This window comes from Prionailurus viverrinus, chromosome C2 (genome assembly GCF_022837055.1).
Source record: "Prionailurus viverrinus isolate Anna chromosome C2, UM_Priviv_1.0, whole genome shotgun sequence".
In the NCBI taxonomy this organism is placed as follows: Eukaryota; Metazoa; Chordata; class Mammalia; order Carnivora; family Felidae; genus Prionailurus; species Prionailurus viverrinus.
In genome coordinates, this window is record NC_062569.1 from 78,285,055 (window position 1) to 78,308,601 (window position 23,547).

The 23,547-nt window shown below is 39.9% G+C and overlaps 2 protein-coding genes across 2 annotated transcripts in view; one reads left to right on the top strand and one right to left on the bottom strand.

The window, feature by feature from the left end:
• Nucleotides 1-7,552, bottom strand: part of TBCCD1 (TBCC domain containing 1) — a 47,373-nt gene extending 39,821 nt beyond the window's left edge. The window contains exon 1 of the mRNA XM_047874955.1: nt 7,542-7,552. The gene's annotated coding sequence lies outside the window, so the exon portion shown is untranslated. The remainder of the gene's footprint in view (nt 1-7,541) is intronic.
• DNAJB11 (DnaJ heat shock protein family (Hsp40) member B11) lies at nt 49-23,240 on the top strand. The gene is made up of 10 exons (XM_047874958.1): nt 49-326; nt 3,360-3,516; nt 8,188-8,285; nt 9,991-10,123; nt 13,588-13,730; nt 14,506-14,588; nt 15,503-15,560; nt 21,544-21,655; nt 21,901-22,060; nt 22,773-23,240. The coding sequence occupies exons 1-10, from the start codon at nt 259-261 to the stop codon at nt 22,835-22,837; spliced, it is 1,077 nt and encodes a 358-aa protein (XP_047730914.1). The 5' UTR covers nt 49-258; the 3' UTR covers nt 22,838-23,240.
• The last annotated feature ends 307 nt before the right edge of the window (nt 23,241-23,547 follow it).

A 23,547-nucleotide genomic window follows, 5' to 3' on the forward strand; every position in this document is an offset into this window, starting at 1 on the left:
AGGCGCCGGCCGCGTGTGATGTCCCGAGCAGCGATTGGCTCTCGCCTGCTAGGGGCTTCTCTCCCGGGGACTCGGGACTCCCGGGAAGTGGACTGGTAGGGGAGGGGGCGAGCTAGCTGTAGCTCCGGACCGAGGAGGAGACCCCGGTGTGAGGCGGCCTCTCAGCGCCGGGTGGGCTGGTGAGCCGACTCGGCGGCGGCGGAGTCCGTAAGGAACGCGTGGGCTAGGGACCGGCACAGAGGCCGGCACAGAGAAACCATGGCCCCGCAGAACCTGGGCACCTTCTGCCTGTTGCTGCTGTACCTCCTCGGGGCCGTGATCGCCGGGTGAGGAACAGGCACCCGCGGGCACGGGGCCCGTGAGTCGGTCAGTCTTGGCTGGGGTAGAGGGAGCGTTGCCAGACTGAGGGAGTGGAGAGGGGCGTTGCTGAGGTGAGGCGGTGGGGGCAGAAGAATGGCTGGTGTGGGCCAGGCCAGCGGGCTGGAGAGGAGAGCAGTGGGTGGCTCGAGTGAGAGGAGCTTAGGTCCAGAGGCCCTTAGAGCTAGAGTTGCCCAGAGGAGTGGGATTTGGATGCAGTGCCAGACACACTGTGGGGGTGGGGGTACTGCTGAGCTGGATGGAAAAGGGGACCATACAGTGTTGAGCCTGCATCGAGCCATTGGAGGGGCTGACATTAAAGTGGGTGGGTTATTTTGCGAGTCTGAGTGAAGACGTGAGAACAGGTAGGAAAGCCATGCTGGGACTAGAGGAAATTGGATTGAGGGAGCAAGGCAGACGCTTTGGAGAGTTCTTGAACTTCCCAGCTTCTTGAGATAATTGAACCTAAGCTGTCATCATGCCTCACTGTCTCTCTCCATGGTACATTCTTGAGAAGCTGAATAATCTTATGAGCGGGAACAGCATTTCACCAACAGGTAGTGAGCTGGGATTCAAGACCACCCACCTCACTTACGAATTATGTGACTCTGAAGGAACCACCTAAATTCTTATCTGTAACATGAGGGTAATAAGGTTCCTCCTGTAGGAAGGGAATAGGAGCACCTGAACTCTTAAGGATCCTTCCATCCGTTTAGATCCATGATCTTACAAGCCTGGTGACCACGGGATATGATCTGCCAGGCTCATATTTTAGAATGTGGGGAAATAGTAAAGTCTTAGCTTCTAACAATTCATAAGTTTCTCTAAATGGAGAAGGTGCTACTTAACAAAGCTTTAAAATTGAAAGTGCTTGTTATTTCTTAAAAGTTTTTTCCCCCGTGCACATCTGCTTAAACTTTGTTGTCTTCTTTATCTTGTGAAACATTTCAAATTTCTTAAAAATTAACTTCTTCTAAGTAATGCTTGTTTTTCTTAGTATATTTTTGTTAGTACTTAATTAAAGCAACACATACCCTAAGATATTTAAACAAATGTCAATATGACTACTGTTAATTCTTTAGCTTTAAACATCAGCCTTTTATTTTTTTTTTAATTTTTTTTTCAACGTTTATTTATTTTTGGGACAGAGAGAGACAGAGCATGAACGGGGGAGGGGCAGAGAGAGAGGGAGACACAGAATCGGAAACAGGCTCCAGGCTCTGAGCCATCAGCCCAGAGCCTGACGCCGGGCTCGAACTCCCGGACCGCGAGATCGTGACCTGGCTGAAGTCGGACGCTTAACCGACTGCGCCACCCAGGCGCCCCAACATCAGCCTTTTATAAAGAAGTCTTTTGGGAACTGTAATATTGATGCTAAACTATGCCAGTCATCTTTTCCCTGATTTTTTCTGAGCTGTTACTTAGCCATTTTATATTATTATTATTATTATATTTATACTATTATATTGTTATTACATCACATTATTATTTTTGTATTATTCTAAGTGAGACGCATTCTTTAAACAGCTCTTTTGTTATTAATTTTAATGAACCTTTTGATTTAGTCCTTGTCTCAAGAGATGTCAGATGTTTGCAGATTTTTGGGAGGAGGCTAACGCATCTAACTTTCATGGAATCCCTTGGGAGTGACCATTTTACAAACTTCTACATGAAATGATTAAATGACTTTCCTAAAGTGGGACTAAGAGCTTATGGAATAATTTTCTCAGTGTGGTGGCTTATATCACCTGGCACCCCAATGCATTTTATCCCCACTACGTTTTAAAATCACCATTGCTGCTACATTAGCGTGTCCATTGTGAACAACTTTCCCATCACCTTTGTTGAGAAATGCATTTTCAGAATAACTTTTGGTGGCTCAAGTGACTCTGCCAAAAGGAGTAGGTGTTTGTGAGCATGTTTATTCATTTCATTCAGTGTGTGTGTATATATATGTATATATATATATATATATATATATATATACACATATACATATATATGTACATACATATGTATATACAGTGTGTGTGTGTGTGTGTATATATATATATATATATATATATATATATATATATATGTATATGTATATATATGTCTTCTATGGGCTACAGTCCCTGCCCTGAAAGTTTATTATACTCTGTTGTATCCATTGGCCCTTCTTGCAAAGATTCCTTTTGTAATTAATTTGGTTCAAGCATAGTCCCGTGCAAGGTGGTCAGTGGTCAGCCCTTATCTCCCACATACATATCATGCCATGTGTATATTTGTAGCTTCTGAGACTTACAGGCTCCTGTATGTGGGCTTCAGCAGCTGTCTATAATTAAGACTTGACCATGACAAACTAGTATAACTACTAACAATGACTGCAAGATTGATACTTCCGTTTTTAGCAAAAAAACACACAACTCATACATCCAAATAGATGCTATTCTTTCTTCAGGGCTCTTACTGGATTTTGGCTTAACCTCCATGTTAGCCTCTGAACTTAATTTCAGTCACTTCATGTTTAACATTTCAAACAAAGCTACTACTAGAACATTTATGCGATGTAATCTTGTAAAGAAAATTGCCCTTTGAGGTTGTCACTTGACCTTAGGAAACAGCCAGAAGTCATTTAAAGTCACTATTAGAGGGAATGAAAAAGGAGAGTTAATTTGATTATACGGTTATTGGTTGAAAGTAACACATATAACCATAAATAATAGTTTTCTTGCCTGAAGCTAGTTTTAAGAGAAGTATACCACAGATGTTTTGTATAATTTCAGCAAAGTTCAAAAAGTACGTAGGCTGTCATTGTGATTGCTTCAATGTATAAGAACTCGTTACAAATTCCGAGGTTTCTCTTTGTAGTCATTCTTTTTTTGTGCATCATGTGTATATCTTCATTTTCCTACCTCTTCGCTCATTCACAGACCTAATGTAAAGGAAAAAATTTCACTTTGAAAAATGTAATGTATGCTTCTTTAATGAAGTACCCTTTCCCTCTCCCTACTCCCCAGGCGAGATTTCTATAAGATCTTGGGGGTGCCTCGCAGTGCATCTATAAAAGACATTAAAAAGGCCTACAGGAAACTGGCTCTACAGCTTCACCCTGACCGGAACCCCGATGATCCTCGAGCTCAGGAGAAATTCCAGGATCTAGGTGCTGCTTATGAGGTGAGTCAGTAAAAAGGATGAAGTAGGAAAGAAACTTACAGTTACAGAAAAGACAGTGTAACACAGAGTAGCACTCCTTTCTTTCTTTCAGGTCACTTCTTTTTCAAAATAGACAATGGGTAAACGTAAAATCAGTGTTTGCTGTTCTATTGTACATTAGCGTTAGCATGCTGCCATTTTCTGACTTTTTCTCCAACAGTATTTGTTTTATTAAGGAGGGTAATGTTGAAAAAGATGAAAGAATGATTGATAGATTCATGAGTAGACTGATCCTCAGTCGATCAGTTTGAGAGCTAGAGCCAGAAATAGAATCAAAATCTGAATGAAGATTGCAAATCCACATGCCCACATGGACCAGACACACAGCGTGCAGGGCGGTTATAAGATAAAACATGACCGTGGCTACTCTGCCTCCATATTGGGATTCCCTATTAAGGGAACGATGAGGACTGTGACAAACTAAAGCCCTCTTGCCCCCTTTCAAGGGAAGCTGTTTTTCAACCCCAGCCAGTTTTTGCCATGTACAAATGGAAACATGGTGTTGCCATTTAAAAAAAAACATGGTGTTTTTATTTTAAATTAAATGAGAAGTCATTTAATTTTTCAGGAGAAGTGCTAATCCAGATTTGTATGTACTTCTTTTGACTGGAACATTTTTGTAACTAATTTGATTTAAAAATTTCTTTTTTGTGCCGATCAAACAAAACACAGCTACAGTTTGCAATTTGCAAACTAATCTGGAGAGGAAGACACTTTCAATATCATCTCGTTTAATCTACACTAGGTCACCATAAAATATAGAGCTGGGCATATTCTTATTTCCATTTTCTTTTTTTCATTTTTAATAACACTGAGGAATATTTGTTGAATGCTTAATAAATTATATACTATTTGAAAAACTTATACACAGATTTTTTCAACACTATGGTGAAAAAATCTTATAAATAAGTTCTGATAATCTTTTGTCTATTTAAATTAGGAATTAGCTGTTTTTCTTTTTCTTTTTTTTTTTTTTTTAATGTTTTTATTTATTTTTGAGACAGAGAGAGACAGAGCATGAGCAGGGGAGGGGCAGAGAGAGAGGGAGACACAGAATCCAAAGCAGGCTCCAGGTTCTGAGCTGTCAGCACAGAGCCTGACACACTCTGGGGCTCGAACTCACGGGCTGTGAGATCATGACCTGAGCTGAAGTCGGAGGCTTAACTGACTGAGCCACCTAGGTGTCCCAGGAGTTAGCTGTTTTTCATGTGCTGCAATTCATCTTTCCTCTAGAAATAGATTAAGAGATCAGGGTAGGGAGGGGTTCCAGGTTTAATGAGGTATAGTTGACAAAACTGTAAGATGTTTAAAGTGTATGTCATGATGATTTGATATATGTATATATTGTGAAAGGATTCTGCCCATGTAACTAACACGTCTGGCACCTCACTTGTCTCTTTTTATGGTGAGAACATTGAAATTCTGCTGTCTTGGCAGATTTCAGTTATACATTCCAGTGTCGTCATGCTAGTCACCATTGCTATTTTCTAGAAGGACACAGAAAAAAATAAACTCTGGAAGTTATGGAGCTAAAACTTTTGAATCAAGTTAAATCCCTGGATAGTGAGAAGGCTGGAAACAAATCTGAAAAATACTTTAGTAGTCAGAAAAACCCAAAAGGAAGAGATCCCAAGGCCTAAGTTAAAGAATCCACTGACCTGAAACAGTGACTTATACCTAGGGGAAACCTAGGCCCAATGGGGTCCCCCTTTTCCTGTTGATACCTTCAGGGATCCTATAGGACCAAAATTCCTAACCTGGAACCCACAAATAAACTTGAGAGCGTTGGTGGATCCTCTTAAATTAGGCAGAACATTTTGTTTCTTGCTGATAATATAGATTCCATATTTTGCACTGTATTTCCCATGAATATTCCCATTGTTTGCTAAGAACCCAATAGTCCAAAATATTTTTTAGGGAAGCTGCTGCTAAGAATTTACCATGTTCTTTCAAGTCTACCATATTCTTTAGCTATGACCTAGGCAGGCTGTACATAAATCATTCATGAGATTGAAGATTATTTAACTCTAAGAACCTTTCTAGTCACTAGGTCTAATTTTCTTTTTTCTTTATATCATTCATTTGATTGCCTTTGGTCGGTAGATAAATTAGTGTTCACGAATCAAAATCCCAGTTAAGTTGAAGAGTATTTTGTGAATAGAAATTTGTCTTCTCTACGGAACTGGGGTTACTGTTGGCATTTTAATTAGTTGAGACTCTAGGTTGGTTGGCCAGTCAACTAAGAACCTTTCTTTCTTTTGAAATTAAAATAGCTTCTAAGACCATGGAATAAAATTGCATTCCTGAGAAGACAACTGAGGAAGAAGTGAATTACAATAGATAACTTTAAGGGCAGTTTTTTGAGGAGGGTTATTACAGAGACCTCTGCTGTCCGTAAAGAGGCTGACTTTAAAATAGTTTTTGTTTGGGGGTTTTGAAATGGTGTTTCTTTTAGACCCGTGTGTGGTATTCATTTCTTTGCAAGACCAGACCACAGTAGACTTGAAAGTAAAAATATTGAAACTGCAGATCACATGATGATAAGAATTTTGAGGTTTTGTGTTGTTGTTGTTTTTAAGTGAATTCTGCCCATTTCTACTTCCCTGAAGTAGCTTTTTTTTTTTTCCCCCCTTTTGAGGATATTTACCAAATATTCCTTTCCATGTGGTCTATCATAATGCTTTTAGTCAAGTACTCTGGTCACTTTTGGACTAACCCATTTGTCTTTCCTTTTAAGAGTGCTTTCTCTTGGGGCACCTGGGTAGCTCAGTCAGCTCAGGTCATGATCTCACAGTTCATGAGTTTGAGCCCCACATCAGGCTGTGTGCTGACAGCTCAGAGCCTGGAGCCTGCTTCAGATTCTGTGTGTGTCTCTCTCTCTCTCTGCCCTTCCCGTGCTCACGCTCTCTCTCTCTCTCTCTCTCTCTTTCTCTCTCTCTCTCTCTCTCTCTCTCAAAAATAAACATTAAGGGGCGCCTGGGTGGCTCAGTCAGTTAAGCGGCCAACTTTGGCTCAGGTCATGATCTCACGGTCCGTGAGTTCGAGCCCCGCGTCGGGCTCTGTGCTGACAGCTCAGAGCCTGGAGCCTGTTTCAGATTCTGTGTCTCCCTCTCTCTGACCCTCCCCCGTTCATGCTCTGTCTCTGTCTCAAAAATAAATAAATGTTAAAAAAAAAAAAATTAAAAAATAAACATTAAAAAAAAGAAAAAAGAATGTTCTCTCTTATATACGCAATTTCTTTTAACATTTAAGATAAATTTAGAAAGATAAAATATTTTAGTGGCTCCTTATACATCATTCAGCCCTGAACCAGAAGTGTGTCCTGTTTATATATGCTAGTCAGGTCTTCCCTTTCTTTTGCTGAGTCAGCAAGCCCCATCTACTTCCAACCTCTTTTCCTGAGCCAGTGCAAGTATGGGTTTGAAATAACCCTTCAATCTGCTGTCTAAACAGAAGTTTTAAAATGACAAAGAAGGGGCGCCTGGGTGGCGCAGTCAGTTAAGCGTCCGACTTCAGCTCAGGTCACGATCTCGCGGTCCGTGAGTTCGAGCCCCGCATCGGGCTCTGGGCTGATGGCTCAGAGCCTGGAGCCTGTTTCCGATTCTGTGTCTCCCTCTCTCTCTGCCCCTCCCCCGTTCATGCTCTGTCTCTCTGTCCCAAAAAATAAATAAACGTTGGAAAAAAAAATTTTTTTTAAATAAAATGACAAAGAAGGTATAAAGTTATTTAACTGTCAAAATTATATGTGTGCAAATACTTCAGATTTCTCTAAATAGATGGGAAGCTTTTTCTATCTCTCTCTTTTTTTGGGGGGGGGCATGTTGAAAGCAAATTTGAAAAAGTATGGAAGCTTATTTAGTTTTTATATTCTTCAAATGGGTCCAATCTTTTCAAGCTGTGAAATTGACCTTGAGCAGTCTTCATAGAGCAGTGTTTTGTTTTGTTTTTTACTTTCTGTAATTCAAACTCAGATTACAAACTTAAACATACACATGTCAGAGAGCATTCTTCCACAAATGGATTTCTAGATACTGCCCCAAATAGAAAAGGGAATGTGAAAATAGAGCAGGATAGACCCTTCTGAAGGGCCATTTGATTCCTTGACTTGTCAGTCTCCTAATGTGTATAACATGGAGGGGTGTATATGATATGGACATGTAGGACTGAGCAGAGTTTCATGCTGTCCTGATTTACTGCTTCTATCACTAATGGCAATCTGTCATAGTCCCATCCTAATTTATGGTTCAGAGAGCTACTGCCTCATACAGGTTAACTGCACGAGCACAAGAATCACACTGAATGGGAAGTAACCCTGAGGAATTCATCTCCCCTCTTTCCTGTTGCTGCCCTCACCTTCGTAGCCACATTGCTTATCTCATATGGTTTTTATGTGACTAGGCGAATTTCGATAAATTAAAGACATGAGTTGAGCAATGTAGAAGTTCCAAAATGAACAGTGCATCAAAGAATTTAGTCTGCCAAAGAAAATATAAACATGCCTTAATACATAGTGGAAACTGCATTCCACAAAAAGCTTAGACCCAGTATCAGAGTTTAAAAAAAAACAGGAATGTACCTTCATCACATCTTGCCAACACCTGATCTTTTCCTCCACTGGCTTTTGTCCCCCAGGTTCTGTCAGACAGTGAGAAAAGGAAACAATATGATACTTATGGTGAAGAGGGATTAAAAGATGGGCATCAGAGCTCCCATGGAGACATTTTTTCACAGTAAGTAATTTGCCCATCTGCAAAGTATTAGTGTCTGAGAATGGATCATGCGGTCATTGTTAAAGATGTATCCCTGTTGCCTGCTTCAGAAGCTTTTGATGAAGAGTACAGCTCAACTGATTCTTGACCACAAGGTCAATCCTTCCTGTAGGTCAATATTCCTGTAGGAATATACTTTTCTGTTTTCATAAAGCTCTAGAAAATACAGGTTCCTGTCCAGCCAACTGAATCAGTCAAGTCACCCTTGACAATGTTGGGGGCACTGTATGTTGTCCCCTCGCTGTCTTAGAATCTGCAGACCATTAATGAACGAAATTATTTCTTATGAGCAGAGAGAGCGAGAGATTTCTATTCCCATACCCAGAACTGCCTCTTTTTCATCCTATCAACAGGAGAGACAACTACAATAATCGGCATTGGTGGAAGGAATTAGAGTAGAGGCTTTTTGTCTTCTGTCGCATGTGGCTTTCCAGGAGTGCTGAATGGCTGGGATAATAAACACCTTTCCCTCCCACTCTTTGAACCCCTCTTTGTTGAGCATTTGAATTTTTGTGTGCCCTGATGATGCCATATAAGATCTTAATCTGGGGTTTCAAATCAAGGTATAAACAAAAAGATGTTTGAGTATGCTTTTCTATGGGGAGAGGGTTTATTGCTTTCTTTAGATTCTTAAAGGGTTTTGTGAACCCTTTCCCAAAGAAGGTAAGAATCACTGTTGCACACAATAGTCTCCCCCATCTAGTATTTGGGGGTGACAGTAGATTTTTTAGGACTTGTGTGGGTAATGTGGTTTGGAAATCCTTCTCTTCCCCAGGATTGATTTGGTTGTTTTAGCCTACTAGGAAGTGTCCGTTCCCTTGACAATTAGAAGTGATACCTAGGGATGCCAGAAAGAGAGAAAACGCCATCTGTACCACCGCCCCCCCTCCTCAATCCTCCCTCTCTGTTTTTGTTGAAGTTTCAGGGAATCTATTCACCAAGATTGGTTGGTGGGTGGGAAGTAGTTATCTAGCTGGCATCACTGTGCCAACATCTGAGGCTTCTTAACATCAAAAATTAACATTAAGATTAGAACACCTGCACATTTGAAGATCATTGTATTAATTCAAAGTGATGCTTTTGTTACTTATAAAAACTGATTTTGATCTTGTAGAGATCAGAACGTCCTTTTTCTTAAGGTCCAGAATTGTACTAAGTTTGATGCTTTTTTAGTTTATTTAATTATGTACCCAAGAGTTTTATACAGAACAGTAGCTTCTTTAATTAAAGCTAGTTTCTAAAAATTACACAAAGTGAACATTACAAGTGTTCAAAATTACCATTTGAGTCAGTATTACATGAGTTTATATGTACTATGCCCTTTCTCAATAAGTCTATTATATCTTGATATTCCTTGATATTAAAACAGATTAGTAGGTCATTGATTATGCCCAACTTTGAATTCATGGATGCACTGTATGCACCGCACCATATGTCTGGACAATATGTATTAAAAAGTAAAATTTTTCTGTGGGATATGGCAATACAGTTGTGTATGATGTATGACAAAAAATTGTGTGTGATATATGACTCCAGTGTATTAAAAATGTCAGTTTTTATACAATATTATGTTGGTAGGACACAATATTGTATCAATGCGAAGAAAAATAATTGCAAGACATGAACTCTGATTTCTTTTCCTGATGATTTTTACACTTATCCACAGCTTCTTTGGAGATTTTGGTTTCATGTTTGGAGGAACCCCTCGTCAGCAAGACAGAAATATTCCAAGAGGAAGTGATATTATTGTAGATTTGGAAGTTACTTTGGAAGAAGTATATGCGGGAAATTTTGTGGAAGTAAGTTCCAACAACATAGCTATTCATATTCCCAGAATTGTTCTTTTGACTAAAAGCAGGAAATCCTGGGTACCTGCTCTGTCTTTCAGGGGTGGGGAGAGTGACCAGATGCACAGAATTGAGTTCATCATAATCCCAGGTTCATAATCCCATTGTTTCATGAGCTCCTCACCCAGCCCAAGAACTAAATACAGCAAGACCATGTCCGTCTACCTCCACGTACTTCCCTATTCCATCCCCCTGCCTCCCCTTCAGAGGGAGCTCCTGTCCTGTGTTCTGTCTTTATTGTTCCCTTGGCACTCCTGTTTGTTTGTTGTGTTACATGTACATGAATACCTGAGTAAGATATTGTTGTATTTTTATTGCTTTTGACTTCGTGTATGGTAGGATGCTATTTTTACAGTCTTTGGGACTGGCTTTTTTCACTCTAGTGTCATCAAGATTGCTGCCTGTTGTTGCTGTAACATGTAATTCTGCTGAGTAGAATTTTATTGTGACCACATTGTATCAGTAGGCACGTAGGTTATTTCCAGTTTTTTTTTTCCACTTCCCAATAGTGCTTTTGTGAACATTCTTATACACACATCCAGGTACATGTGAGCAAGAATTTTCTTGGGTGCATATATGTGAGCGTGGAATTGCTGGGTAATATGTACCAACGTTCATTCGTACAAGATAATTCCGTATTGTTTTCTCAATTGATTAGTACCAGCACTTCCACCAGCCAGTTATAAGAGATCCTGTAGATCGCCACCTCTCTGAAACCGTGAATTGTTAGGCTTCTCAATATTTGCCTGTCAAATGGGTAAAAATGCTACCTCATTACGCTCTTGATTTGCATGTTCTCAGCTAATTAGGATAAACACTTTCATATGTTTGGTCTTTGTTGGCCATATGTGATAAAAATATAGCCTATCAGTTTGTAACTGGTGTGTTCATTATATCGAAGATTTGTTTAAATGAACAGAGGTAATTGATTTTAATGTGGCCAAATTTATCAGTGTTTTATGGTGAGTTTTTGTGTCTTGTGTAAGAAATTCTTCTCTGCCCTAAAATCAGAAAACGATTCACATAATATTTTCTACTAAAACTTCGGGATCTTTTAATTTGAGGTTATCTTTTTTTAGTCTTGGAAAGTTTATCTCCATGTTTTCGGATATATAATCCTCTTTGTTGGCATTTCTGCCTCTATCTCCTAATTTTCTTATAAATATAAATATATAAGTGTATATATATATCATATGTACATATATAATAAATATATATATATTTAATTCTGCTTCTTTAGCCTCCCCTGCTTTCTTCTAGAAGAGTGCCTTATTTGGGACTTCCAGCTCATTACTTCAGTCTTTAGCTATACCCATCCTAATAGTATCCCATTGCTGTGTTTTTATTTCAACTCGTATTTTTATACATAATATCTCTATTGGATTCTTACATTATTTCTTATTCTATTCCACTTTGCTGATGCCTTCCCTTATCTCCTTAAATATTACCATGCTTATTTTAAATTCTTGGTCTGTCTTCTCTAATACATTTGCTTAAAATACATGTTTTATCCAGTTTGTTGTCTTTTCTGGGGGGTGGGAGGTGGAGGGCATGTAGTCAGACCGCTCAGGTGTCTAGATGGTTTTTTGACCTTTGAGCTCACACTCCCTCCGCCATGGGGATCAGCAACTTTCTTGCCCTGGGAGGGCATCTTGGGGCGAGCCCTTGCCTCGTGGTTCTAACTGTGTTTTATTTGTTTTCTGGGAGGGCTTTTTTCGGTCTTGTTTGCTGTCTGGGGTCTGTCAGTTTTGGAGGAGAGGGGGTCACCCAAACTCGTCCCAAGGCCGTTCAGGAGCAAGACGACAGCAGAAAAGTCAACTGCTTTTCCCTGACACCTTCTCAGTGTCCCCTCTAGCCACCGCTGCCCCGAGATGCAGCCACCACGCTGCACATATACCGGTTCAGTACAGCCTTCTGTCTCTGAAGTTTTCTCACAAATTGTGTGTTATGATTATTGTTTCCTGGAATCGACGTCTTACAGTGTTTCCAGGATTTGGGAGGAGCCAGCTGGTAGCCCACGTATATGTACCAGCTCGACAAGAAGCATTTTCTTTAGTTGTGGCTTCTGCTCTGAAGAGTTGAAAAAAGAGGACTGGACAATTACAGAGGATGCAGCTGTCTCGTCATACTGTTGTTCAGGCTGAAGGGTGAGAGAAAGGGCAGTGAAAGTATTTGGGCCGTCTCTCCTTCAAAAGCAAGCTGGGTTGTTGGGTTGGGAGAAAAGAGGTGAGCCTCATTAACCCCCATGTTCCCTGCAGACCTGTTGTCTGCAGACATCACCGATATATACTGTGTACATCACTCTTTGCAGTTAGTGTGTCCCGAAACAAAAATCTATGTTGGTGACCTTGCTATTTAAACGACTCTGTGGAAAATTCTTTTTCTGGGAAAAATTACCTTGAGAGAGAACATAGTAGTTAAAAGCATGGACTCTGGAGCTAGACTGCCTGGTTTCGAACACTAGCTCTGCCATGTGCTAGTTATGTGACTTTGGTTGTGTTCCTGAACCTTTCTGTGCTTTCATTCCCTCCCCTGTACAACGGAGACAGTAACACTACCCGCCTCATGAGCTGGTTGTGAGGACTGGATGAGTTCATACATGTAAAAGCATTGCTTGCCTTGTAGTATGTGCTATAAAGTGTCTGCTCTAATTACTGTTACTGTTGTCATTTATTCTGCTGACCTGGGCTTTCATATATTTGTAGGCTTTAAGGAATTTTTCTCCCAAACATTTGTGTCATCCTGCTGCCTGAGCACATGCCTTGTGATTCGACGTTTGGCTAACTAAACAGGCAAACACAGGAATACGTTTCTTCACGTGTACTGCTTCCCACATACCTTGAGCGATCGGCGTGTTTGATTGCAAGCAACTACAAAGAGATGATTATTGTGCCCCTTACATATTCAGTGTCTGAATTGAGATAACAGTGGGAAACAGCCCTGGATTGAGTTGCCTGAAACAAGGAAGTGTTTTCATTGGGTTTATCGTAGATAATGGTATGGTGGCAGCTAATATCAGCTTTTGAAGGCTGTGGTTGTTCTTCAGGCTGTGGTTTTGCTTTGCACGGCTCAGATTTCTTCAAGGATAGCAATTCTGTGAACTCCTTTAACTCAGCGGTGTTTTCTTGTGGCTCGGAAATGCCCATATCATACACGTTATTTTCTGGCCCTCTTCTGACTCCCCTCTCTCTTCTCCAGCTTCAGAATTTGAATCACTTAAGCATCCGTTTGCTTCATTCCTGAGGGGGGTCTGATTTGTAAGTCCACAGAGACTTCTGTTGGGTCAGGTCTCCCTGAGGGGTAGCTTGCCAGAGAAGAGGAAGTTCTGGCATGGGCGTGTGTGCAGCCCTGATCAGTTGAGGAAACCAGAGGCTTTTTTACAGAGAGAGAAGCTGACGTTGTTTATGTGTTTCTAGGTAGTTAGAAACAAACCTGTGGCAAGGCAGGCTCCTGGCAAACGAAAATGCAACTGCCGGCAAGAGATGCGGACTACCCAGCTGGGCCCGGGGCGCTTCCAAATGACTCAAGAGGTGGTCTGTGATGAATGCCCTAATGTCAAGTAAGTGGAGCGCTTTCTTTGTTCCACCAAGAGACACTCGAATCATGTCATTTGTCTGATAAAATGCTAATGGTCTAGATCTAGATTTTCCCCTATCTTTCCATACCCTTCTTTCACACGCTCTCAAGTTCTACCAGAGGATGGAACAAAGACATGTACATTTTTATATTTTCCAAAAGTATTTCTTCTAAATATTGCCTTCTGTGTTTCTGAACTAATAAGCAGTACCCTTTATTTCTGAATATCCTCCTCAAATGTTAATGTTTCATTTTTCCCACTCAGAATATTAGAGCAGTCCTATATGTCTAGCTAACATTTCAGATTAGAGAAAGACTCTTTGCTGATTATGTTAGGAACACAACTATTTAATTAAACAGTATGATATATATATATATCCTGGGATCCTGGGATCAGGAAAAATATCTGATAGGACAAACTTTGCTGCTGATTCCTGATAAACATGACCATGTGGTTCCAGGTGCCCTTTATGTGAGTGTGAGTAGTTTACTCTGTTATTGATCACATGGCTCAGAGTAATCAGTCTGCTGCAGGTTTCTTCGGAGGCAAGTTACAAGATTATGTAAGGTAGAGTAGCTTTGCCCTAGCTTTTGGCAAATAGAAGATATAAAAGGATCTCAGATGGCTTTGTCAACTAGAGGTACAGAACAGTCTTCCAAGAAACGACTCTGATAGAACAGAAAAAAAATTAATTATGTGTATCTGGGGTTTGGTTTGTATTTTCATTTTTTTTCTTTCTAAATTCTCTTTGTCTCAGACTAGTGAATGAAGAACGAACGCTGGAGGTAGAAATAGAACCTGGGGTGAGAGATGGCATGGAGTATCCCTTTATTGGGGAAGGTGAGATGTTGATATTGATGTTTTACTGTCCTCACTTTCTATTCCCTGGGTGCTTGTGAATGCCTCCCACCCCCACCTCACACCCTATCCTAATGGCCACATAGTAAATGCACGTATCATGTCCCACAGTCTTTTGTCCGGTTTAAACCTCTCAGGACCTTCGTGGTTTTCCACGTTAAGCCATAGCATTACAGTTTATCTTTTGAATATAATGGCCAAAAGTTACCACTTAGTAACTTTTTATCTAGTAGCCTAAGTTATATCAAAATTTAAGGTGTCCAGGGGTGCTGGGTGGCTCAGTTGGTTGAGTGTCCCAACTCTTGATTTCAACTCAGATTGTGATCTTAACAGTTTGTGAGACTGAGCCCCCACATTGGGCTTTGCACTGACAGCTTGGAACCTGCTTGGGATTCTCTCTCTCCCTCTCTCTGCCTCCCCTGCTTGTGCTCTCTCTCCCCATATAAATAAATAAACTTAAAAAAATCTGTTTAATAAATAAAGAAATAAATAAATTAGAGTGTCCAGACCTTAATGGATTAATTTTAACTCAGCAATGAAAGATGTATAGCTCTATTTGGCATTGATAAGATACTCTCAGACCTCCCCTTGAGGTTAAATTTAAAATTCCAAAAAAAAAAAAAAAAAAAAGAAGCTTTAAGACTTCAGGTTCAAGAAATCAATGAATCTTTCTTTGTTTAGGAAACAGGTCAAGTTGTTTATTGCTGTGCCTGAGACACAGGTGATCTTTACTAATAATCCGAAACTTGATATAACCAGTTAGAGATACTGCTTTCATGGGTAGATTTTGTAGGCAACACCCAAGGTAATGGATTTAAAAAATTCTCTCAACTGCGGATAGATTTGCAGTGTTCAACTTGTGTGACTTACAACATGCCATCATCTCTTCTGATTAGGTGAGCCTCATGTGGATGGAGAGCCAGGAGACCTGCGGTTCCGAATCAAAGTTGTCAAGTACGTGATCTGATTTTGGAGTCCCTCTCTTTAGCCCCTGCTTTTCAGATGAGTTAGATTAGAGAATCTGGATAGCCACCAGGACATGGCTAGACTTTTTACTCTGTTTCATGCACTTAAATGCCTTAATGATCATTTGTAACTCTACAACAATACTAAAAATTAGGGGTTGGGGCCTAGGATTGAGCCATTATATATTTAATCACGACCTACAAATCCAAAAGATGTTGGGAGGAAAGAACTGATAAAACAAGTAAGGAGTTGTAAAAGACAGGCAAATACAAGTGGTATTCAAGGAGACCTGAGATTTCGACTGAGGAAGCATGGCACCATACAAGATTGTAGGACTCTACATAGAAAGAACCTTCTATTACATGATATTCAGTTTTTCTTCAGCATGAAGTGCCGCTTATACAAGAATTTTGCCTGGGACTCAGGCTTTCTTGTTTATTATTTCTCTCTTGTTACCACTTTGTTTTTGTTTTTTGATGAAGGATTAATATCTTTTTTTTTTTTTTTTTAATTTAAGTTTTAGTTAACATACAGTGCAATATTGGTTTCAGGAGTAGAATACAGTGATTCATCACTTATATACAACACCCAGTGCTCATCCCAGCAAGTGCCCCCCTTAATGCCCATCACCCATGTAGCCCATCTCCCACCCAGCTCCCTCCATCGACCCCCAGTTTGTTCTCTATCATTAAGAATCTCTTGTGGTTTGTTTCCCTCTCTTCTCCTTTTTCCCTCCTTCCCATATGTTCATCTGTTTTGTTTCTTAAATTCTACACATGAGTGAAGTCATATGGTATTTGTCTTTCTCTGATTAACTTACTTCGCTTAGCATACTACATTCTGGCTCCATCCACATCATTGCAAATGGCAAGATTTCATTCTTTTTGGTGGCTGAGTAATATTTGATTGTGTGTGTGTGTGTGTGTGTATTGGAAGGCAACTGAGCACACCTTCTGCCAGGACCTACTAAAGGAAAGAAAAACCTGTGGGAAAGTGTGTGACCTGTGAAGTCGTGTATTGTCACAGTAGTTTATTTGAACTTGAGACCATTGTAAGCATGACCCCAACCTACCACCCTATTTTTACATACCCAAGTTCTAATAACTCTCAAATCCAGGGTTTTATTCAAACTCTGTTGAGGCATTTTACTAACTTCGTTCCCTTTTTGGTCTGTGAGACACTTTAGAATTTTCTAATGGAGTTTACTGTTATTTAAAAATTTCAAGTTCTTCTTTTCCACAAATGCCACCAGCAGATTATAATTTTGTCAACAACACTATCGCCTTTTAATGCCACCAGACTTAGATCTGCATCATTCATGGTATAAATTTTACTCTTACAGTATAATTACCATCTCTCTCTTAAAATGAGATCAGGTTAGCAAATGATATAACAGCTTTGTTGTTGTTGTTCTTGTTGTTTTTTCAAGACAAAGGCAAGCTTCCCTAAGCTTGAATTTATAGTTATTAAAAAAGAAAATAAATTTTTAAAAAAAGACACAAAAAATAATATTGTAGGCAATAAAAAATTATTTTAAACAAAACAAACAAAAATACACAGACACACATACATACACACACACACACACATACCTTCTTTATTCATCAGTTGATGGACATTTGGGCTCTCTCCATAGTTTGGCTATTGTTGATAGTGCTGCTTTAAACATTGGGAGCATGTACCCCTTCGAATCTGTGTTTTTGTATCCTTTGGTTAAATACCTAATAGTGCAATTGCTGAATCTTAGGGTAGTTCTATTTTTAGTTTGTTTTTTTTTTAATATGAAATTTGTGGTCAAATTGGTTTCCATACAACACCCAGTGCTCATTCTAACAGGTGCCCTCCTCAATACCCATCACCCACCCTTCCCTTCCTCCCACCCCCCATCAACCGTCAGTTTGTTCTCAGTTTTTAAGAGTTTCTTATGGTTTGGCTTCCTCCCTCTCTAACTTTTTTTTTTTTCTTCTTCCCCTCCCCCATGGTTTCTCAGGATCCACATAAGAGTGAAAACAATGCTATTGCTGGGTCATAGGGTAGATCTATTTTTAATTTTTTGAGGAACCTCCACACTGTTTTCCAGAGCGGCTGCACCAGTTTGCATTCCCACCAACAGTGCAAGAGGGTTCCCATTTCTCTGCATCCTCTCCAGCATCATCTCCTGATTTGTTCATTTTAGCCACTCTGACTGGTGTGAGGTGGTATCTGAGTGTGGTTTTGATTTGTATTTCCCTGATGAGGAGTGACGTTGAGCATCTTTTCATGTGCCTGTTGGCCATCTGGATGTCTTCTTTTTTAACGTTTATTTATTTTTGAGACAGAGACAGAGCTTTAACGGGGGAGGGTCAGAGAGAGAGGGAGACACAGAATCTGAAACAGGCTCCGGGCTCTGAGCTGTCAGCACAGAGCCCAACGCGGGGCTCAAACTCACAGACTGCAGGATCATGACCTGAGCCGAAGTCGGACGCTTAACCGACTGAGCCACCCAGGCACCCCTGGATGTCTTCTTTAGAGAAGTGTCTGTTCATGTTTTCTGCCCATTTCTTCACTGGATTATTTGTTTTTTGGGTGTGGAGTTTGGTGAGTTCTTTATAGATTCTGGATACTAGCCCTTTGTCTGATATGTCATTTGCAAATATCTTATCCCATCCCATTGGTTGCCTTTTGGTTTTGTCGATTGTTTCCTTTGCAGTGCAGAAGCTTTTTAGCTTCATGAGGTCCCAATAGTTCATTTTTGCTTTTAATTCCCTTGCCTTTGGAGATGTATCAAGTAAGAAATTGCTGCGGCTGAGGTCAGAGAGGTTTTTTCCTGCTTTCTCCTCTAGAGTTTTGATGGTTTCCTGTCTCACATTCAGGTCCTTTATCCATTTTGAGTTTATTTTTGTGAATGGTGTAAGAAAGTGGTCTAGTTTCATTCTTCTGCATGTTGCTGTCCGGTTCTCCCAGCACCATTTGTTAAAGAGACTGTCTTTTTTCCATTGGATATTCTTTCCTGCTTTGTCAAAGATTAGTTGGCCATCCTTTTTGTGGGTCCAATTCTGGAGTCTCTATTCTATTCCACTGGTCTATGTGTCTGTTTTTGTGCCAATACCATGCTGTCTTGATGATTACAGCTTTGTAGTAGAGGCTAAAGTCTGGGATTGTGATGCCTCCTGCTTTGGTCGTCTTCTTCAACTTTACTTTAGCTATTTGGGGGTCTTTTGTGGTTCCATACAAATTTTAGGATTGCTTGTTCTAGCTTCGAGAAGAATGCTGGTGTAATTTTGATTGGGATTGCATTGACTGTGTAGATAGCTTTGGGTAGTATTGACATTTTAACAATATTTATTCTTCCAATCCATGAGCACGGAATGTTTTTCCATTTCTTTATATCTTCTTCAATTTCCTTCATAAGCTTTCTATAGTTTTCAGCCTACAGATCTTTTACATCTTTGGTTAGGTTTATTCCTAGGTATTTTATGATTCTTGGTGCAAGTGTGAAAAGGATCAGTTTCTTTATTTGTCTTTCTGTTGCTTCATTATTAGCATATAAGAATATAACTGATTTCTGTACATTGATTTTGTATCCCGCGACTTTGCTGAATTCATGTATCAGTTCTAGCAGACTTTTGGTGGAGTCTGTCAGGTTTTCCATGTATAATATCATGTCATCTGCAAAGAGTGAAAGCTTGACTTCATCTTTGCCAATTTTGATGCCTTTGATTTCCTTTTGTTGTCTGATTGCTGATGCTAGAACTTCCAACACTATGTTAAACAACAGCGGTGAGCGTGGACATCCCTGTCGTGTTCCTGACCTCAGGGGGAAAGATCTCAGTATTTCCCCATTGAGGATGATATTAGCTGTGGGCTTTTCATAAATGGCTTTTATGATGTTTGAGTATGTTCCTTCTATCCCAACTTTCTTGAGGGTTTTTATTAAGAAAGATGCTGAATTTTATCAAATGCTTTTTCTGCATCGATTGACAGGATCATATGGTTCTTTTCTTTTATTAATGTGATGTATCACATTGATTGATTTGCAAATTTGAACCAGCCCTGCAGCCCAGGAATGAATTCCACTTGATCATAGTGAATAATTCTTTTCATATGCTGTTGAATTCGATTTGCTAGTATCTTATTGAGAACTTTTACATCCATATTCATCAGGGATATTGGCCTGTAGTTCTTTTTTTTTTTTTTGCTGGGTTTCTGTCTGGTTTGGGAATCAAAGTAATGCTGGCTTCATAGAATGAGTCTGGAAGTTTTCCTTCCCTTTCTATGTTTTGGAACAGCTTGAGAAGGATAGGTATTATCTCTGCTCTAAATGTCTGGTAGAATTCCCCAGGAAAGCTGTCTGGTCCTGGACTCTTATTTGTTGGGAGATTTTTGATAACTGATTTAATTTATTTGCTGGTTATGGGTCTGTTCAGTTTTCTACTTCTTCCTGTTTGAGTTTTGGAAGTGTGTGGGTGCTTAGGAATTTGTCCATTTTTTCCAGGTTGTCCAGTTTGTTGGCATATAATTTTTTATAGTATTCCCTGATAATTGCTTGTATTTCTGAGGGATTGGTTGCAATAATTCCATTTTCATTCATGAATGTGGTAATTGCAGGGGATTTTAATACTCCACTTACAGCAATGGATAGATCATCTAGACAAAGAATCAATAAAGAAATAAGGGCCCTGAATGATACATTGGATCAGATGGACTTGACAGATATATTTAGAACTCTGCATCCCAAAGCAACAGAATATACTTTCTTCTCAAGTACACACAGAACATTTTCCAAGATAGATCACATACTAGGTCACAAAACAGCCCTTCCTAAGTATAAAAGAATTAAGATCATACCATGCACACTTTCAGACCACAATGCTATAAAACTTGAAATCAACCACAGGAAAAAATCTGGAAAACCTCCAAAAGCATGGAGGTTAAAGAACACCCTACTAAAGAATGAATGGGTCAACCAGGCAATTAGAGAAGAAATTAAAAAATATATGGAAACAAATGAAAATACAACAATCCAAATGCTTTGGGATGCAGCAAAGGCAGTCCTGAGAGGAAAATACATTGCAATCCAGGCCTACCTCAAGAAACAAGAAAAATCCCAAATACAAAACCTAACAGCACACCTAAAGGAACTAGAAGCAGAACAGCAAAGACACCCCAAACCCAGCAGAAGAAGAGAAATAATAAAGATCAGAGCAGAAATAAACAATACAGAATCTAAAAAAATCTGTAGAGCAGATCAATGAAACCAAGAGTTGGTTTTTTGCAAAAATAAACAAAATTGATAAACCTCTAGCCAGGCTTATTTTTAGTTTCTTGAGGAGCCTCCATACTGTTTTCCAGAGCAGCTGCACCGGTTTTTATTCCCACCAACAATAGAAGAGTTTCTCCGCATCTTCACCAACACCTGGTGTTTCTTGTATTGTTAATTTTAGCCATTCTGACAGGTGTGAGGTGGTATCTCATCGTGGTTTTGATTTGTATTTCCCTGATGATGAGTGATATTGAGCATCTTTTCATGTGTCTGTTAGCCATCTGGATGTCTCCTTTGGAAAAGTGTCTGTTCATGTCTTCTGCCCATTTAATTCACTGGGTTGTTTATGTCTTGAGTGTTGAGTCTGATAGGTTTTGATCTGATAGATCTTCATCAGATAAGTCATTTGCAAATACAGTAAAACCTTGTTCTGGAAACATACTTGTAATCCAGAGCACTTGTATATCAAAGCGAATTTTCTGTAGTCTAATTACTCGTAGTTTTACTTATGTGCTTTGCCTTCTGATGTTTCTAAGCTCCTTAAACATAGGGTATAATAAATTTTACACAACTTTATATTTTTCAGTTAATACTATCCACAGAGGAATGTCTAGTAAATGCCTGTTGTTTCAAAGAGTGGTATTCATCCTTTCCCAAGATTTTTCTAAAAACCCTTTGAATGTTTTCCAAAGATGGAAGTCTTTTATTTTTGCCTTGTTCTGTTTTTAGGCACCCAATATTTGAAAGGAGAGGAGATGATTTATATACAAACGTGACAATCTCACTAGTCGAGTCTCTGGTGGGCTTTGATATGGATATTACTCACTTGGATGGCCACAAGGTAAACAGACCAGTTTCCTGCTTCCTCCATGTGGATGGTTTTGAGATTATGTGTTTGGTTTTTCTTTTTATTTGGAAAACCTATTTCTTTGGCTTTCAATCCCCTGATGATGGTTCCCTGTCCCTTTATCCTTGCTGCTGTGCTGAGCTGTGACATGAACTCTGGGCACCAGTGCTCACTAGAAGCCGTGTGTCGTACTTCAAAAGTACCCATCCTACTCCAGCCCATTCCCTTTTGCTTTCTAGGTACATATTTCCCGGGATAAGATCACCAGACCAGGAGCCAAGCTATGGAAGAAAGGAGAAGGGCTCCCCAACTTTGACAACAACAACATTAAGGGCTCTTTGATAATCACTTTCGATGTAGATTTTCCAAAAGAACAGTTAACAGAGGAAGCAAGAGAAGGTGAGCAGTCTAATGAGAGAGAGAGTACGTGCGTATATGTGGTATATGAGTATGAGAACAGCGGTTAAAAAGGGGCAATAAAAACAAAACCCTCCAGTGACATCACGCATCAACCACTAACCCTACTGCAGACAGAACTAGGAATTGGACTTGACTTTCTGTAAAAGACATATTCAAAATTCTTCTGTCACTGTGTTAAAAAAAAAAAGGCTGGGTGTGCTGGGCTTTAAAACTTGGGGTGTCTGGACCAAACTGTAGAGGGAAAGGTGAGGTATACATTAGAAGGGCTAGGGGCCTTAGGATGGTGTCTGCGATGGCTGATGAGGGAAGGGCCCAGTTGGTGTGTCCTAAATAATAAGAGGAAAGAGAACGGTGGAAGAGGTCAAAACTGAAAAGAAGACAAAGAGGAGGGAATGGAAGACAACTGAAGAGCTTTCTTTCCATTTTGATGGCCTCTTCTCACTTCTCATTTGGTAGGGTTTTGTGGGATTATGTGTGGTATGTGTGCTTAAGCACCAGAAAGTCATGAGGGGCTGTCTTGGACCTACATGTGCGTGTGGGGGGTGAAGGGTATCCACATGCAATGAACTTGAACAGTTCAGATCCGTTGTTGTCATGTGGCCTTTTGTGAGCCTCTGCGTGAAACATGTTCTTCGAACTCTACAGAAGTGACATTTTTGTTGATGGAATCATTTGTTCCTTCTTTCTTCAGGTATCAAACAGCTACTGAAACAAGGATCAGTGCAGAAGGTATACAATGGACTGCAAGGATATTAAGAGTGAATAAAATTGGACTTTGTTTAACATAAGTGAATCAGCGATATTTATTATCAACAGGGGTTTTTGTGTGTGTGTGTGTGTTTTTGTTCTTATTTTCAATATGCAAGTTTGGCTTAATTTTTTTCTCCTGATGATTGTCATGAAATGAGCAAGAGGGTTTAAGAATTTGTCCATTTGTATTCAGAAAAGAATGACCAGCAAAAGGTTTAATAATACCTCTCCCTTTGGGGATTAATGTCTGGTGCTGCTGGCTGAGTTTCAAGAATTAAAGCTGCAAGAGGACTCCAGGAGCAAAAGAAACACAATATAAAGGGTTGGAGTTCATTGTTAGCTGTTTCATTCAAAATGCCAACTGGAGAAGTCTGTTTTTAAATACATTTTGTTGCTATTTTTTTCTTGACTCCTGTTTCTTGTTGGTTTAGCTACACTGTTGTCCTTCCATCCCATCTGGTCACTTTCCCTTGATCTACCCTGTGTCCCCCTGGGCTCCTGCGGGCTAGTCGGCTTGACCTCCCATCAGCCAAGATGGACCCACAAACCTGCAAAAAGGGTGGTAATGATCCAGTCCCCATACCCAATTAAACGCACATAGTATCTTCTAGAAAGGAGCTTGAAGAAACTGAGTAGAGACTGGGGTACAATTGTCCCTGAGAAAATACATTTCCTCTCATTTCATTCGGGAATAATCTGATATGGATACCTTACTG